Source organism: Mixophyes fleayi, chromosome 4, assembly GCF_038048845.1.
Source record: "Mixophyes fleayi isolate aMixFle1 chromosome 4, aMixFle1.hap1, whole genome shotgun sequence".
Taxonomy (NCBI): Eukaryota; Metazoa; Chordata; class Amphibia; order Anura; family Limnodynastidae; genus Mixophyes; species Mixophyes fleayi.
In genome coordinates this window covers 143,994,403-144,014,311 of record NC_134405.1, presented here as the reverse complement: position 1 = coordinate 144,014,311, position 19,909 = coordinate 143,994,403, and the positions used below count along the sequence as shown (strand labels likewise).

General features: G+C 39.4%; 1 protein-coding gene across 2 annotated transcripts in view; it reads left to right on the top strand.

The window, feature by feature from the left end:
* The window catches only part of LOC142149984 (uncharacterized), a 96,142-nt gene that overhangs the window by 46,838 nt on the left and 29,395 nt on the right, over positions 1-19,909 (top strand). For both annotated transcript variants that reach the window (XM_075205259.1, XM_075205258.1), the window contains 4 exons: positions 7,068-7,268; positions 8,258-8,532; positions 10,647-10,712; positions 15,335-15,497. In XM_075205259.1, coding sequence (XP_075061360.1) covers positions 7,068-7,268; positions 8,258-8,532; positions 10,647-10,712; positions 15,335-15,497 — 705 coding nt within the window. The remainder of the gene's footprint in view (positions 1-7,067; positions 7,269-8,257; positions 8,533-10,646; positions 10,713-15,334; positions 15,498-19,909) is intronic.

Below are 19,909 nucleotides of genomic sequence, written 5' to 3'. Positions count from 1 at the left end.
ATCCCTGTCTGTGTGCAAGTGTACCTAGAAGAATTTATGCTGTTTTAAAGGCAAAAGGTGGTCACACCAAATATTGATTTGATATGGATTTCTGTTCTGTTCATTCACTTTGCATTTTGTCAATTGATAAAAAATAAACTATTAGCGCTTTTATTTTTGGGGGAAAATAAATAAATAAATAACTTGGAAGAATGGGAATAGAGCTATGTGCACTGGGCCCCATGCATCTTGTATTGTGTTATCTTTAAAATCACATTAATGGTGATAAACTACCACTGATGATGTTGATATGTAGTGCTGGCAACACATGGATGGGTCCAGCATTTCCTCGTGAATGTAGAGCATCTGGATCTGCATCCAATATGGCCATACATGTGGTAGGCCAAAATGCACAGGTGTCGTCCTTCAGTTGGCCAATGTCCTCACATATACGCTGTTGTCATCAGCTGACTTTCAGTATAACATGTACAAATCAAGGTAAATCACATAATTGATTGGATTTGTTGATCATTTTAGACTAAGCAATGTCAGGCAGTTTGGTTGATATTTACCAAATTGACTAATCTGATCACTCTGTGTGTGGAAACCTTTAACTTGTGTGATAATTTACCAAGGATAGTAAATAGAATATGTCTGCTCACAATGTTCCAACAAAGAGTAAATGCTTCAATAAAAGTTACATGTGCCAGCCATTAATGTTTAAATGAACTGCTTATTAATAGTAGATGGCTAACATTTTGTTATGTGTTGCTGCTATGTGTTTTGTTTTCTACTCTGTCTCAGAAATCCATTACAGATTTTGCTGAATATCAGAGTAGTTGTGTGTCTGTTGCTGAGCAACCTTATTCACCCTGCTTCCTGAGCTGCTAAGGAGGATTCCACATTGTTGGTGAATACCAGCTCTTGCTGGACTCATCTCTGCTCATTATATAACAGCTGTCAGTCATCGCTTTTTGCTCACATGCTTTCTACCCAGCAGCTGATTGGTCAGGACCTGCATAAATTCACTCCTTGCCATTATTGCCTTGCTGGTGTTAGGTTTACCTAGGCTAGTTCCTGCATCTTTATCCTGAGATTTGATTATCTACTGCTGCTGTTAGATCTGTGCCTGCCCTTGAACTCCTGGCTTGTTATTTGACATCGTGTTCCTCTCCTGTCCTCTGACCCAGCTTACCAATTGACCATTCTTTTTTGTGTCCTGTTTGTCTCGCTTTGTCTGTGTATTGCTCTATAGCTGCGAGCCTCCCTGACTCTAACTCACTCATAATTGTTAAACCACTATACACTACTGGGATCAATTGCAGAGGGCATTTAAGTACCAGTAAACAGCGTGCTTCTGGGAAAGGTGGCTGCTAATGCTGAAAACATCCCGCACCATAGGTTCCGTATAGATGTTATTGGTTGCTGATTGTGGAGTTCATAACACATTTGTAGTTAGGAGTCCTTGCTCTGTGCATACATGTGTTACATATAATACATGTTTACCTAATGTTATTCATATCAAATTTTGTGAAGTCCAGCAAAGAAGTTTCAGCTTTGCTCTGCCAAGAGTGGAAAGACCCAGATGTTATTAAATTTGTTACAGTTATAATAATAATAATAATAATAATAATAATAAATGGGGTATATTTTTGCATGAAGGAAATAGAAAAACTCATTTAGACGCCTACATTAGCCTTTTAGGGAATAATTTGGCCACATTTCATTTAAAATTGCCCCTTTTATCATTATGGATTTTTTATAATATTTGGGAGTGCAGAGGTTAACTGACAGTGTCTTGCTTGGTATATAAGACATGTATTAGGTTTAACATTTTTCCACTGAAAGAGAACTTCAGTTATCCATTCTGAAAGTATGACAAATATTTTGAAAGCTCATTTATTAAGCTTGCGAGTCGGGACAGATACTGAGATTAATCCAAACCACTACAGGCTTACAAGTAATACAACTTTTTTTTAAAGCAAGTATTTTAAAGATGAGTTACACATAGGAGAAATATAACTTATTTTTAAGTATGGTCTGTTTTCAATGTATTTAGATATAAATATTCATTAAAACACATGGGCAGAGTTTATTCTGAAACAGTGTTTTCAGTGACCAAATTATGTTGGGAAATAGTAAAGTAATTATATGGCATTAGCTTTGAAATAAAACAGCTCTATGATAAGTGAGAATTACTCATTTATGCAAAAATATTCACTATTGTTCCAGGCAGTCATGTTTCAATATAAAATCCTCACCTCTGTATATTCTAACTATTAAGGACATATGCCTTCCATTAATATGTGACAAGGGTGTTTAAAATAAAAGGCACACTAAAATAATGATGATGATGATGATGATAATAATAATAATAATAATAATAATAATAATAATTCACACCTATAAATTAGGTCTTGAATTAGAAGTCCCTGAATAGTCATATGACCATATAATATGAGCAAATGCTTTTATACAGGTCATTGAAATCTGAGTTGATCATTAATATCTGTAATATTTTACTGTTTGGGGGGATGTTAGGGTTTGTTAGTCCTAACAATGCCCAAGTTTTCCTAATGTACATTGAAGGTGCAACACCCCCTTACTCCTGCTAAGGGGAGTACATGTGTCACAATTCACGGCAGAGAATAGGATTACCGAGTTGGTCATGCAGAAATACAGGAACAAAGTAGGAGAGCTCTGTGAGCTGAGACCTGTAGAATAGTCACACTGAACAGCTGAGCCAAGATGCTGGAGAGGATAGTAAACTCTGTGAGCTGATATCCAGGAATGAGCAGGGCTGAGTCAGTCATGCAGAAATAATGAGAAACAAAGAACAGGCAACTGAGTGTTAGCCCTGGTGCCTTAAATAGTGAGGTAATGACAGGCTGGAAGAATGGGAGCAGAGGGGGAGGAGTTCTAAGTGACAGCATGCGCAGACACGAAACCAAGATGGCTGCCGCCATCAGACAGATGCAGCGCACCGACGCCGCATTTGACAGGTGAGAGTGTTGGACCCCTCGTACTGGGGCGATATGTGATAACATGTAAAATCGTCATGTGTGTATCACTTACTTCTTCATTAGCAGTGCCGCCACCAAGTATTCTTAGACTTGGTATGTATGGAAGTGCATGTAATAACCACCAGGGGCGATTTGGGGACCCCCTGTAACCACACACACTTTTCACAACTCTGACATTCGATATGATTGTTCTTTTATATAGGAATATTTACTTTGGAAATATATATCATAAATAGAAGTACAATTAAGGAATAAATAATAGTTAAAATCACAAACACGTTTGAGGTTGAGTATTAGACTCACTATAGATATATTAATACATTTGAATGTTATAGTATCTGTGTAATTTTGATATTATGCAACTTTTTCTAATAGACTACAAAATTCCCTTTATAAACTAATCCTAACTTACTATAAAATATCACTATAGCTAACACCTATATATAGATCCTATAACACTAAATTGTTTTTAATAGCCTGCGAGTAATACTAAATTACACTAATTACTTAGAATAAATTATTATAACACACTTACAACTTTACAGTTCACAGTATTGATTCTTGCAATATCCCTCACTTCCATGCCAGGCTGTCGTTGGTGTATTTATAAACAGTTGGAATCTACTTCTCAGTTATATGTACATTTTATTTTCTCCAGATATGTATTTGAATTCCATATCACTGACGATGCAGATGATTGAAATAAAAATCAGTCTCTGAAATAGGTATTTCTAATTACTCACATAATATATTCAATGGACCTATATCACAGTTTCTGGAATAAACATTTATACTGATGCAGATGATATTTTGAATGGATCTATATCACAGTCTCTGAAATAAATAATAAATATTTATACTCATGCAGATGATATCTTGAAGGTATCCATATCACAGTCTTTAAAATAAATATTTATACTGATGCAGGTGTTAAATCTATATCTCCATTTCACTTCAGGTTTATGTAATATAAGTAAATGATAGTTTTTCAGGTTTACTCACAAGAACCAGGATTTCATCATAGCAATTCCACTTTTCTCACGGTTTCTTTTTCCAGAGGGTTGCTTTTTTTCCGTAAATTATGTTTTTCCTCACCAACGCTTTGGTTTAATCGATAATCTCTTTACATATATTTCTATCATCAGATGCTTTTTCTCATAAATGTTGATCTCCAGAAATACAGTTTTTTACATATAATCTCTTAAAAGATCAATCTCATTAATATATTTCTATATTCTCACAGATCTGTCTCAATTAGTTTTCTCCTACTCACACATAGGTCTGTCTCCTCTCTCCCTCACCCTAGTGTCCAATGTGAGGACACCAGGTTTTTAGAACCGAAGTTCACTAGGTTACCCGGCCATCCTTAGGTTCTGAAATCACACAGGCAAGGAGAAAATGAAAGATAGAACATTATCTTTACTTTTCTTGACCAACTCTCCATCAGCATGGTGGGGCTATTGGTATCAATATCCCCACTCCTGTGGGTGCACCAATTTGCTCAGAACCTGGCGAGTATCTCCAAATGGAGTGAGGTGATGACAGGTCCCAAGATGGAGCAACAACCTGCTTCCCCAGGTACAGAACTGTGATGATCACCGGGTCTGCTGGTAGAGAACAGAAACCCAACACCAGTCAGCCCCACACCTTACAAGAATCAGTCCTCAGAATGAATACCCCCTCCCTCTCTGGAATGACTCCTTATATCTATGGTCCAATTCCCTCGGTGCAAACCCCTGGGTCTCTCCTCAAACATTAGAGGGGGCTGGGCCAGGGGCTTGGAATGGAGATGAGCTGGCCTTCCACAGTGGCTCCGCTGCAATGCCCTTGCCACAATGTCTGGGGCAGTCCTGTGGAACACAGTGGGTAATACTTACCTTTCCCCACTTCCAGATTTTGGATAACACACAATCCCTCCTGAAATTAACCTCTTTCACAATTGTTATGTGTCCGTGCTTCCAGCTGTCCCTCACTTTCTGTCCCTTCCTTCTTACTCCACCATGTGTCTGCAATAAGTTCTCCCACTGTCTGCCAGGCGCCATTTAAGAACTGGTCTTTGGGTGATTGTCCATGTAATTCTTGGAGATGTGGTCTGGTCCCGTCACATCAAGTAAGACCATTATTTCCCCTCTCTCCACTGTAATTGACACACTCCCTTGTCAGTTCTTTTGCAATTGCGCAATATCTTTCCAGCCAGCAGGGCCTCTAGGATATGTATTCCCAGCCAGCATCGGCTTCTATATTTATTTTTAATCTCCTCTCAGCCACAGATGTTACAAACGGATGACATCAAGACTTACCCATATTTTACACACCCATTGCCCTTGTGGTCCGTGACTCCTTTTTAAGTAGAGTTGAAATATGAGAGAATACAGCACTGTCTACTTGTACATTTGAAGGTCCCTCATTATTAAATTGCAATTCTTTAGGAACTGAAGTAATCAGAAAAAACTCATGTTTCAGACACATTAAATAATTTGAACATAAGGAAATATTCTGATAATTTTTATCTCAAGAGTAATAACTGTGCTATTTGTAATATTAAATACATTGATATATTCAACCTTGCAGCTAGTACAACTTGTTTACATAATGTGAGCAATTATCCATTGAAAATAAAAGCCTCCAAGGTGATGTTAAAATTACAGACACTTAGGTGATGAAAGAATCTGCAATGCTCTCACGTCTGCACTAAAATATGATTTTGTTTATGTTTTTCATGTGCTCAATCTTACTTTAGCAGCTTGTACACCCAGATATATGCATAATTTCCACTAGATAGCTATGTACATCAATTGCCATTAACTGCCCATAACTGCATAATGAAACAACATGAAAAGTTTTCTCAGGGCTGTTTTTTCTTTACTGTACAGTACTGTACTATTGTTTATTTTTGGTATCTCAAATCTTTGTCAACCGTGGTGGTACAAATATATGTTTGAGTTTTAATATCTCTGATTGCCAGCACAATAACATTGTCCTGTAGGTATCACTGATAGTGTTTATTACTATTATGCGTAGACAACAGATTCCAACAAACAAATATATTGGTGAGGATTAATTAAATAGCTAACACCTTATTCCAGAATAATTTACAACTATCAGGTCAGAATATTATTATATATCTCTGCATTAGCAAGGAGCATCAAAATAAGTAAAGTGAATGAACAGCCACTTGTAAGTAAATGTGATAATTAGGTGTCATATTAATATATGTATAGATTCTTGCCAATTATATTTCAATATACACAGGCCTAGATTTCCATCCTCTCAACACCTGGGCCACTGTTGCTGTGCTTCCCCAACTTCTCATCAGAAAAGCCTGATAAGACCTATGTGGTTCCTACCTCCAACACCTTGTTAAAGTACAAAATAAATGTATTTATTTTACCAGTAATAAGGACAATTCATTTTATACAGACATGCATTACAAAAACAGTTTGGCTACCCCTTCTCAGCATAAGTGCAGATAAATAAAAAGTAAATAAGAAAGCTCTGCATTACATACCACCAATGACAATTTAAAGCCAGCATGCCAATTCTGCAATGTTGTAGCCTATCCACACAAATGGGCCTTATGATGCTTACTGATATAGGGCCTGATTGATTAAGGAAAGTTAAGCAAAAAATGTAGTAAGTTTTCTTACTCAAGTTTTCTGGACAAAAACATGTTGCAAAGCACGGGGGTGCAAATGAGTTTATTATTTTGCATATAAGGAAAATACTGGCTGGTTTTTTTCATGTAAAGCACAAATACTTGATAGCTTATTTGTACACTGAAATGTAAAGTTCATCTAGGATATGCCCTACCCCAACTATAACTCTGCTATCACATTTTAAATTTACTTCCCCCTCCAATGCAACATGGTTTTGCTTTACTTGCTTTTGCTTAACATTCCTTAAGGAATCAGGCTCATAGTGTCTAATAGCACTGTACTTTATGAACACGAGATATAGTATTCCATATATATATATTTTAAGAAAACTTAAACTCAAGGTTAAACTCTATAAAAGAAAATGGAAGACAAACATCTGAGTTTCCTGTTTTCTTTATCCTGCCCACAGTTACACTCTCTTGATGGCATTCAGAATCTTCCCAAACTATATGAACTATTTGTTCACAATAATGAGATCTCCAGCCTTCTTCCCCTCTCCTCCTCACTGACGCTTAATGTGCTTGATGCCTCCAATAACAATATCAACTCCTTGTCAGAGACATTGAAAGTTCTGCATGGACTACGTCGCCTCTCACAACTGAAATTGAAAGTAAGTGGTCTTTGAACTGATGTGTAGTGATGAAAAAATATCCAGTATTTAACTTATGTGTAAAATAATAAACTAATTTACTTCCCTTGCTTTGCAGCATGGTTTTGTCCAGAAAACTTAAGTAAGAAAACTTACTCAAATTCTTGCCTAAGTCCCTTAATGAATCAGGCCCAATGACTTTATAAATAAATGTAGAACTAAGTTATTTTTCTTCACCGTGATAATAATGGCTTTCATTTTATTTTATTATAATTTGCTACTCCCCAGTTCAGCAAATATGATTGAATACAGTCAACTAGAAACATGTTTATCAGTGATAAATTGCAAATGGTCAAGGGATGAGCTCAAGCTATGAGCCTACACTGTACTATTTTTTTTTTAAAAAAAATTCTTTATTTGTTAGAAAGAGAAAATATAGCAATAAACAATACCGATTATACAGTGTACATATGCATAGCGTTACAAATGATAGAATGACACAGTGTCAATCCATCAGTCACTGTACTATTTTTAATATCCACCCAGATCACTTTGGAGTTAACATTTTTATTAGGATTTTCAGCTGCAGCTATATTCATATGCATACTCTATTATAGACTAAACAAGAACATCTACCCAAGTTCATTGTAATACGCAGATTCAACCTCCCCCAAGCTTATTTTAGCTCATGTCAAGGTCATACTTAGACCACAGGCAGGCAGTATTTCATCATAGATAGAAGGGGAGGGAGCAGCTCAAGAAGTGTCATGTTAATGATTAATACTAATATCAAACGTGTGCATCCTTGCACCACCCCAACTCTCCCACTGGCCATGTCCCCAAAGGATGGCCATCCAAAGGCAAAAATGGGGGAAAGAGTAGGAATGCAAGGGCTCTTTACTCAGTGTTTTTGTGCTGCATAGACCCCATGCTATATGAATACATTGGTGAAAGTTAATAGTGATATCTGAATAACAACTTAAAGTTCTCTTTCATTTTTTTTTCAACAGGGAAACCCTTTGGCTTACAGTAATAGCTACAGTACAGCATTTAGGCAACATACATCTGTACGTATCCTGGATAACTGTATGCTGAGAGACCCTTCGGATATTGAGCTTTCATCAGTCTATCATTCACTACTTAGACAATCACTGGACAGTCTACCTGAAGGAGGCTACACTGGGGAAGGACTGAAGGATGTAGTCAAGAAAAACCTAATGGAGAAACTAAAGTATAAACAGGATGCGGTAGAGAGTAGAATCCATCATTTTCACAGGAGAATAATGTGAGCATGGTTATCAGATGCATTTCTTTGCAATCTACTTTTAGTCCTTAGGGCTTTAGATGAAACTAGTGACAATAGCATCTGATTTTGAAAGTCATAATTGTTACCATGTCTCAAAGTAATGCATGCATATACATTTTCCATTGTGTAGCCATTGAAATTCAGCACTGGTAGTATAAAATTGACCTACACACCTCTTCAATAAGAAAAGTCATGTAAGTCCAGGGTGCCCACTAAAATGTTTTTAGAGGGGATTGATATACTGTCTTAAATATGCTATGTTACGATCATCCCATGCATGCTTTTTGTATAATTACGTTTGTAGATAATATTAGGACCAGAGTCTTATATTCTGAAAATGTGCTGTACCATTTGACAGAAAGTAAGACTGGAATGGCAACTGTGAAACTCTTGTACCTTTGGGTGCTCTGCTTGCCCCACTCAAGTGCTTCGTCCCTCTTCCCAATACTCCCTTAATTTAGTTTGTCGGAAGTGGGGACGGCCTTCTGTGTTAGGGCACAGTGGGGACATTAAAAACATTGAATGAGTGATGTCAACCCTGCCTACTAAGCATTTTACTTTTCTAATTCCATGCTCCAAAATCCTTAGCTTTCTCCAGGATGCCAGTGGGGACAGGTGTCCGGAGACCCAGTTAAACAACAGTAGAAACCCCAAACACACAGAGTTTGTAGATGAAGATACATTTGTTACGTCTGAAGATGTTGCAGTGTCTCTTTCTTTAGTTATGTCACTTTAATGAGCGTACCTGAGTTTACACACATATGCGTTGGATTTCTTCTGCTCATTTCAATGCATGGACACAATAAGGACTTTTTATAAATCTTCTAAGAATGCACTTGTTTATGGAAATGTTGGTACCAGGTCAGCACCTTATTGGAGGAGCTTGGCGGTTCACGGTACTCCAGGCTAAATATGGGCTAAATGCAGTTGTGTCTCATTTTGCACCCACATGCAACAATAAGATTTTGAATTTCAGAATAAAATATGTCAATGAGCTTCAAGGGGTGGAGAGTGCACACTTAGGGGTGTTCTTGGGTTAGCGGGTAGCCGTAGAGTTTACTGCCCACCTAAAAATATGTACAGGAGATATAGAAATGTTGGTAATTGGGAACCTTTCTATAATTTCAATTGAATGACCTTTATACCAACCAGGCAGACTTTATATAGGAATGCATTTTTTTTTGCACACAACTATTTATGCAATAAATAAATTTACAAACATTATGCGTGTAATAAATACATTCCCTTTTTTCTTTTATGCCCATCTTTTTAAGACCTAAATGAGGCTCAAATAAAAAGTATTTTCTGGCAAAAATGTAATAAATTAAATTAATCAATGGGATGGTTCTAATGCTATTGTAGTTAAGGCTTTAAAGTGATATATTTATTTTTCCACCATGCACATTCCCAACACATCTCATAATTCACTTCCAAAACTTTCATAAATGGCCCTTATAACTAAATGTCCGAACAAGACTCCTTGGGTCTCATTTTGAGTTAGGGGTAAATCCAGATTGAAGATGAAATTGTGCATCTTGGCAAAACTATGTTGCGCTGTGAGGAAGGCCAAACTTAATATGTGCAGGCAGATTTAGAAATGAGTGCGGGCACGTATATTAGTTCAACTCTAAATCGCAGTGTAAAAATAAAGAGTTTGTTAAACAATGTAAAAAATTACCTCTGAATAGGACATATATATTTTTTGCTCATGTTTTATCAAATTGATAGCAATAAACAGAAAAATGGCAATGCCAGCTTTTGGAGCACTGATATTCTGTTGATTTACAACCACATATAGGCATTTTTTACCACACACTTGCTACTTGCTGACATAATGTAATGATGTCTGTTGCTTATAAGGCTCATGGCTTAGGAAGATGGAGGTTACAAAGATGTTGTGCTTAGAATTTTATGTTTATATGCTAATTTTACAAGAAATGCAACATTGAAAGTTTCATCCTATGACACATTTATGGTGTTTACCATTCACCATAGAACACCAACACCAAGCTTTAAATTGGTGACACAGGAGGCTCCTCCAGGCGATAGTGTGATGTATTTTCTGTTGTTCATATTGACTCTTTGTAACATAGGGATCTACAGGAAGAGTTGAAAGATTTTGAAGATAATCTGATGGGAGAGATGGAAAACTGTGACAGGTAAATGCCATGTTTTAAACATGTCAAAGGATATTAAACTTTTATACTTTATTATACTTAAAAAAGCAAAAAACTTGGAACAGCTATGCTGGCTTGTCATGCTAAGCAACATATTGCCTGTCAACTTATTTCAGTGATGTGACCAAAAACAAAGCATAGTAATATTGCAATACAACCTACTTTGTAAATTAAACTTAAATTTCAGCTAAATTAAATCTTTACCCTACATGCCCCTTCCCTTCAATTTGTTTTCAAATACCGCTTTATCAGTCTCCAATTCTCTGTAGACGGCATAGCTGTCTGATATAGCTCTCTAGGCTGCGTCTGTCTGATATAGCTTTCTCTATGCGGCATAGCTGTCTGATATAGCTCTCTCTAGGCTGTGTCTGTCTGATATAGTTCTCTCTAGGCTGTGTCTGTCTGATATAGCTCTTTATGCAGCGTAACGGTCTTATATAGCTCTCTCTAGGCTGCTTCTGTCTGATATAGCTTTCTCTATGTGGCGTAGCTGTCTGATATAGCTCTCTCAAGTTGCATCTCTCTGATAGAGCTCTCTCTAGGCAGCGCAGCTATCTGATATAGCGCTCTCTAGGCAGCGCAGCTATCTGATATAGCTCTCTCTAAGCTGTGTCTGTCTGATATAGTTCTTTCTAGGCTGCGTCTGTTCGATATAGCTCTCTATGCAGGGCTGCTGTCTGATATAAATCTCTGTAGGCTGCTCTGTCTGATATAGCTCTCTCTATGCAGCGCTGCTGTCTCATATAACTCTCTCTAGGCTGCGTCTGTGATATAGCTCTATGCGGCGTAACTCTGATATAGCTCTCTCTAGGCTGTGTCTGTCTGATATAGCTCTCTCTAGGTTGCATCTGTCTGATATAGCTCTCTCTATGCGGCATAGCTGTCTGATATAGCTCTATCTAGGCTGTGTCTGTCTGATATAGCTCTCTCTAGGTTGCATCTGTCTGATATAGCTCTCTCTATGCGCCGTATCTATCTGATATAGCTCTCTCTAGGCAGCGCAGCTATCTGATATAGCTCTCTCTAGGCTGCATCTGTCTGATATAGCTCTCTCTATGCGGCATAGCTGTCTGATATAGCTCTCTCTATGCGGCATAGCTGTCTGATATAGCTCTCTATGCGGCATAGCTGTCTGATATAGCTCTCTCTAGGTTGCATCTGTCTGATATAGCTCTCTCTATGCGGCATAGCTGTCTGATATAGCTCTCTCTAGGCTGCATCTGTCTGATATAGCTCTCTCTATGCGGCATAGCTGTCTGATATAGCTCTATCTAGGCTGTGTCTGTCTGATATAGCTCTCTCTAGGTTGCATCTGTCTGATATAGCTCTCTCTATGCGCCGTATCTATCTGATATAGCTCTCTCTAGGCAGCGCAGCTATCTGATATAGCTCTCTCTAGGCTGCATCTGTCTGATATAGCTCTCTATGCAGGGCTGCTGTCTGATATAGCTCTCTCTATGCGGCATAGCTGTCTGATATAGCTCTCTCTAGGTTGCATCTATCTGATATAGCTCTCTCTAGGCAGCGCAGCTATCTGATATAGCTCTCTCTAGGTTGCATCTATCTGATATAGCTCTCTCTAGGCAGCGCAGCTATCTGATATAGCTCTCTCTATGCGGCATAGCTGTCTGATATAGCTCTCTCTAGGCTGCATCTGTCTGATATAGCTCTCTCTATGCGGCATAGCTGTCTGATATAGCTCTATCTAGGCTGTGTCTGTCTGATATAGCTCTCTCTAGGTTGCATCTGTCTGATATAGCTCTCTCTATGCGCCGTATCTATCTGATATAGCTCTCTCTAGGCAGCGCAGCTATCTGATATAGCTCTCTCTAGGCTGCATCTGTCTGATATAGCTCTCTATGCAGGGCTGCTGTCTGATATAGCTCTCTCTATGCGGCATAGCTGTCTGATATAGCTCTCTCTATGCGCCGTATCTATCTGATATAGCTCTCTCTAGGCAGCGCAGCTATCTGATATAGCTCTCTCTAGGTTGCATCTATCTGATATAGCTCTCTCTAGGCAGCGCAGCTATCTGATATAGCTCTCTCTATGCGGCATAGCTGTCTGATATAGCTCTCTCTATGCGGCATAGCTGTCTGATATAGCTCTCTCTATGCGGCATAGCTGTCTGATATAGCTCTCTCTATGCGGCATAGCTGTCTGATATAGCTCTCTCTAGGTTGCATCTGTCTGATATAGCTCTCTCTCTAGGTTGCATCTATCTGATATAGCTCTCTCTAGGCTGCATCTGTCTGATATAGCTCTCTCTAGGTTGCATCTATCTGATATAGCTCTCTCTAGGCTGCATCTATCTGATATAGCTCTCTCTAGGCTGCATCTGTCTGATATAGCTCTCTCTAGGCTGCATCTATCTGATATAGCTCTCTCTAGGCTGCATCTATCTGATATAGCTCTCTCTAGGCTGCATCTGTCTGATATAGCTCTCTCTAGGCTGCATCTGTCTGATATAGCTCTCTCTAGGCTGCATCTATCTGATATAGCTCTCTCTAGGCTGCATCTATCTGATATAGCTCTCTCTAGGCTGCATCTGTCTGATATAGCTCTCTCTAGGCTGCATCTATCTGATATAGCTCTCTCTAGGCTGCATCTATCTGATATAGCTCTCTCTAGGCTGCATCTGTCTGATATAGCTCTCTCTAGGCTGCATCTGTCTGATATAGCTCTCTCTAGGCTGCATCTATCTGATATAGCTCTCTCTAGGCTGCATCTGTCTGATATAGCTCTCTCTATGCAGGGCTGCTGTCTGATATAGCTCTCTCTATGCAGCATAGCTGTCTGATATAGCTCTCTCTATGCGGCGTAACTCTGATATAGCTCTCTCTAGGCTGTGTCTGTCTGATATAGCTCTCTCTAGGTTGCGTCTGTCTGATATAGCTCTCTCTAGGTTGCATCTGTCTGATATAGCTCTCTCTATGTGGCAGAGCTGTCTGATATAGCTCTCTCTATGCGGCATAGCTGTCTGATATAGCTCTCTCTATGCGGCATAGCTGTCTGATATAGCTCTCTGTAGGCTACACCTGTGCTAGACACTGGCAACGCACTATTTGGACATTGGGACAAGAAGTGTTGAAGGCACTTGTTGTGGCGAGTTTGCCTAAATCGCTGTGAAAACTCGCATGGGACTCTTCTGTTAGTTGGTTAACGTGGATGTTGGTAAATATTTAATTTTATCTGTCAATACCCTTTAATTAAGCATGACTAATACTTTGCGTATAGTTCCCACTTCAAGTTCCAGCAACTATAGGGACATATTCAATTAGTTGCGGCATGTCTCCAGAACCGTCGTGAAGGCACTCTGTGGCAATGTAACATTGTGGATTTCTCTTCATTCCCCCCATAGGGGCGCAAGGAAAAATCTGCAATGATGAGGTACTATAGTACCTGAAAATGTGCGCAGCCGCTATGTTCGGAGGAACACCGCGGCTAATTGAATATGCCCCTATAAAGTAAAAAAAGCCACATGGCTAGTAATTGTCTAACAAATATTTATATTTGTATAACTTTTCTGTACATAAGAATACATGCCTTAGTTGTAGAAATGAAAAATGTTACCATGCTTCCTGTGAAAATACACATTGCTTAGTGCCACTTATGTCTGCATGCAAATGAGGGGTGGCCCGGTGGTAGCTTTGATATAAGAATAGAAGAGATTTTCAAATAAACTTCCTTTCAGGCAAGCACGCATTCAACTAGACAAATCCTTATTGAGGTATAGATTTATGTTGGAAGATTGTTTTTTATGCTAACTCCAATACTAAAATGTGAAACTAAGAAAAGGGGGTAGCTGGTTTGACATATACTGATACATGGTTATTAATTAAAAGGGAACTCCACATGGCCATCAACTGTCTACAAATGTATCTGGGTTTTTTTTTCATTTCTGCAACACTAGGGGTTACTATATATGTACAGTACTTAAAGGGACTCTTTGTATAATGTAATTCTAGGTTTAAACATAACCTTTAGATATATTGTATGTGGTTGATTTCTATTTTGGGTACTTGTTAATTACACGGGCGCCACTTGAAAAGGAGTGGCTACTCTGACATGAACTCCGTCCACCTGCCATGCCATTTCATTTGCTTCTTGAGCAAGTGCAGATGCTCGGTGTCCAACCAACAGCTGCGCAGCTGACCGAGTCTTTCTCCTCCCCTCTGAAAGAACCCACTGAACTGTTGCCTGCCAGCTGTGTAATGACATGGGTGAGCAACATGCAGGCAGAGGTGAAGAACATAAGCGCAAAAGTAAAAAAAAAATAGATAGACTAGTGTAGGATACAAGGCAGGATCCTGCACAGCTCATCCTCCATTTCAAGTGTGATGCCCATATAATTAATAAGTACCCTATTTTATATCTGTGTGACATTTTGCACAAAAAGTAATTTCTTTATTTTTTATTGCTGAAGCGGTTTTGATTATAGGTGCTCTCCCGCAATCTCAATGATCTGTTATTTTTTGCTATACTGCATATGGACTTCATTTTATCACTAATTAAGCATAATGTTGTCAGTAGCCTAGGTATCCTGAGCGTGGCAACATCAGTGAATAATGTTATTCTTCTTGGTCTGTTTGCCTGTATTACAGATATATTGATGCCATTCCACAGGAAGATCTTTACAGTATTGATCCACACAAGTTTCAAAGCGCTACAGAGCAGTATTTATTTACCAAATTCTGGGAGAGGTGGGAACATGGGAAGAGGAGACCTGGAAATGTGCCCTTCAAAGATTTGACACAATCTGAGGAGGTAAGATTTAATGTTAGAAATTATTAACTGCTTTACATTCTTTACTGTTGGTAAGTAGCACATGTCTGTTATAACTCTTCTCCTCCCTGGAGATATACTGGAACCTTGTATGAAGGATGGGTTAATATATGATGTAATATATACAGCTGCAGACAACCTGAACACTGCAATGCTTATTCCAGGAAAGAAATACTAGGAAACAAAAAAACATTTTGTTTTAAATCCAAAGGACATGAAATGTATGTCTGTGCCCATATGAATGATCAAAGGGAAGTATTACACACAATCCAAATCTTTATGTAGAGAATACTTGCTGATACACTATGACAAGTATGTATTGGAAGTGTTAACAATCACAGGGGTATGTTTTATCTATTAGCATAATGTTTAGTTTAATGTCCTGATTAGAAAAACAGAAAGTACTACTTACAACCATTTCTGACATAAGAAACACAATTTATTCATTAACATGACACTGCCATTAATATATTACCACACATTAATCTTGTAGCCTTATTAATTCCACATTTGCTTATATTAATATTGCAACTGCTACACTAAAATTAATTGTCGAGAATGGAAAAAACAGAGATAGTGACACAAAATTAAATTGAATAGATTTCCTAGATAGATAGATTACAGATAATAGAGAAATACGGAAAGCCCCCTCTGCCATGAGGGAAGAGTGGGATCGGGGTCCCTTGCAATTTTGAGAGCGAATCCGCGACCTACTGCCATGAAGGGCCAAAGTACATCATAACAGAGATAATATGAGTGAAATGGGACAGATTTGAGGGAGAAATTACCTCAGAGCATGGCTGCATATAAAGAGTGGAGGAGTCCCTGAGTTCAGAGAGCCACAAGAAGTGGAATGAGCCCCCATAATAATAAAGAAGTGCTCTTGAGAGAAAAAATGGGACCCTAATAAGGAAGGGATGTCACTGCCAAAGCAGTGTGGAGCCAATTAGTGGCAGCATTGAGGATCTGCCATATAGAGAGTCTATGGAAAGGGATGCTGCAATACGAAGTGTAACAATATTTAATGTGATCCAGATAGCTATATTTCATAATTGGAATACATTGCCTAAATAGTCAGTGATCACTCCCCTAGTGTTTAATTATTTGTAAATATTTTATTTTGAACATTGAAATGAGCAAACCTTAACATAGCATTAATGCACTCTCAGAAATGGGGAAAATAATGAGGACAGAATATTTGCTGGTTCATTTAGGTGTTTTGTCAAATTTAACAGTCTGGGGGTGTGAAGAGTTAACCCTTTGTTTGCTGGTGTGGGCCTTGCTAGCCTGTGGGTAGCCAGAAGCCGTGTGGAACAGTATATTTCCTCGAGTATGACAAGGCGTATAAAAAGTAATTTATTAAATCTGTGTTGAAATCATTAATTTGGGATGATGATTTAATAGAACAGTTGTTATCCAAATCATTGTTTAGGTAAATATATAAGTTTAATATATGTTGGAGACAGACATAAAGAGTCTGGTGTTCACATAGACAAGCACTGGTATGACCAGTCTACCATCTACATTCTGTTGCAGGTGTGCATACAATAAACCTGCAACATGTGGTGATAGATCAGGGGTAGTCCCCCGCCTCAATATGAATGATAAAAGCCATGCATAGAAATAATTAGTGACAGCAGCAGTACCAATATTTGGGTTGCTCACTTTATCTCGCAGCAGAAAAACTCACAGTATCTTCAGAGCACATGTTTTCATTAACGTTATGCATTCATCAATGAGACCTCACTTTTAGGAGCACTTTATGAAGGGAAACACATTCTAGATGCATTTCCATCAATGTAATTGTCATGAACACGGCCCCAGCTCTCGTGACTTTGGGGTGTTGCTGTATGAGGTTACACACGATTCCAGCCTGCAGTCCAGCCCGCAGTCTCTCTACCTATCACACAGGTTATAGACCTACTGAATCACCCCCCAAACAAGGCTCTCACACCCCTACACACTTCAGGTTTACCACCACCTATTGCATACGGGCAATAGGACCCCCATATACTGTCCCACACTGGCACACAAGGCTTCTAGCTACCTACAGGCTAGCAAGGCCCACACCAGTAAACAAAGGGTTAACTCTTCACACCCCCAGACTCTTACACAGATGTAAATGCAAGCACACACTAGGCTTGTTAGTTAAATGTATCAGCAAATCACACACCAACATTCAAAGGGTTAACTTGGTCGCCCTATATTCTTCTTAACAGACTAAAGCCGCGGTTCCCAAAGTGTGCGCCGCAGCTCCCAGGGGTGCCGTGGCGCTGTCACAGGGGTGCCCTGGGCCAGCCATAGAAAAACCAAACAACACATAAACTTACCAATCCGCGCTTTGCCGGGACCCAGTATCCTCCTCTCTCACGCAACAGCTTGTCACTGACCGCGCGGATTGGTAAGTTTATGTGTTGTTTGTTTATTCTATGGCTGGCCTGGGGCAGAGTGAGGGGGAGCGTGAGAGAGAGCAGAGGAGGGGGACATCGTGACAGAGGAGGAGGACAGTGTGAGAGAGGGCGGAGGAGGGGAACATCGTGACAGAGGAGGGGGGACAGCGTGAGAGAGGGCAGAGGAGGGGGACATCGTGACAGAGGAGGGGGGACAGCATGAGAGAGGGCAGAGGAGGGGGACATCGTGACAGAGGAGGAGGACAGTGAGAGAGCAGAGGAGGGGGACATCGTGACAGGAGGGGGGACAGCGTGAGAGAGGGCAGAGGAGGGGGACATCGTGACAGAGGAGGAGGACAGTGTGAGAGAGGGCAGAGGAGGGGAACATCGTGACAGAGGAGGGGGGGCAGCATGAGAGAGGGCAGAGGAGGGGGACATCGTGACAGAGGTGGGGGACAGCATGAGAGAGGGCAGAGGTGGGGGACAGCGTGAGAGAGGGCAGACAGCGTGAGAGAGGGCAGAGGTGGGGGACAGCGTGAGAGAGGGCAGAGGGGGCAGCGTGTCTGGATGCAGAGAGGCAGCGTGTCTGGATGCAGAGGGGGCATTTATTCATACAACTAAATAAGTATTTCTGTCCTGACCTAAATACTTATTACATTTTTTTGACCCAACTACTTATAAAACTGGACTGCTCAGTAATTATTTTGGAGGGGTGCCTTGAAAAAATTATGGCGACTCTAAGGGTGCCACGAACTGCAAAAGTTTGGGAACCACTGGGCTAAAGAATTCATTAGAGTATCAAGGACGCCACTTTCTAAATTTATAGATTTAATATACAAAGGTACATGGCATTCAAATATATTTAAAAAAAGCTAATAAACAAGTGATACAACATACACAAGCAAAGAAGTTTAAAATAAAAGGGGTTACATTCAGAGTATAACTTACATGAGTTTTATAATCAGTGCCATTGGAAATTGGCTAGGAAGATGGACAGCTTATCAATGTGGATTGATTTTCCCAAGAGATTGACAATTTGTTGTAACTGGTCTCGGCCTTTTACACCTTTCCCCACCTCCCAGGGGTTGTGGTCTGTGATACATTTTTCAATCACCATTTGTATGTTGTCTGATATACTACCCAATTCTACTATGTGGCCTACATTTTCTGTGGAGCGTCACACAGACTCAATTATATTATTAATAAATCCCCTATGAATCTTTTGATGCCAAACACGCCTAGGTAAAGGGTATCAGTTGAGCTTATACTCATTTCCTCCACTTCTCTGTGTGGCATAATTCTTAATTTGACAATTTGACATATGAGCTGCCCTTCATCATGCTATTGAGGAATTTGTGGATGATCGCTACGTTTATTGATTTTAAGTGGCATATTTTAAAACTGAATTATTCTTGTCTATATACTATAGCCAAGTCAGCACATGGTCTCTTTGAGTCAGACAACATGCTGAGCGGTTCCTAAAAGTCTATTCAGGTGTTAAAACTCCATCCGAGGCCAGGATATAGCTCACCGCAGGGGCCTTTGAAGCTGCTACAGGTGACTGCTATCTTCTAACACTGGGATGTGCAGAGCCACCAAATACACACACACAGACTCTCTGGCTTCACATTTTAGACTTTAGTAGCTCAACTTATCAATGGATTCATTTGATATATCATATTTACACTGCAGTTATGATTAAGGCCTTCTTCCCCACAATTATGTAATGGGTTAACCCTCATAAATAACTGTAAGTTCTCTATGTTCACGACCGTAATAAAAACATTCAAACACAGATAAGTGATGTAATAAATAGAGTCCCCAATGTCCTGTCAATTCATTATTAATTTAAAACATACATGAAGCTAAACCAAGTAATATTTTTAGAAGAAACCCACCTGTTTAGGAAAGCCTACCATTCCTCTGTCTAACCTCTCCCCTGCCCTCCTCTACCCGCCTCTTCATGATCCTTCTTAATTAATCGTAGTATACCTCACCCACATT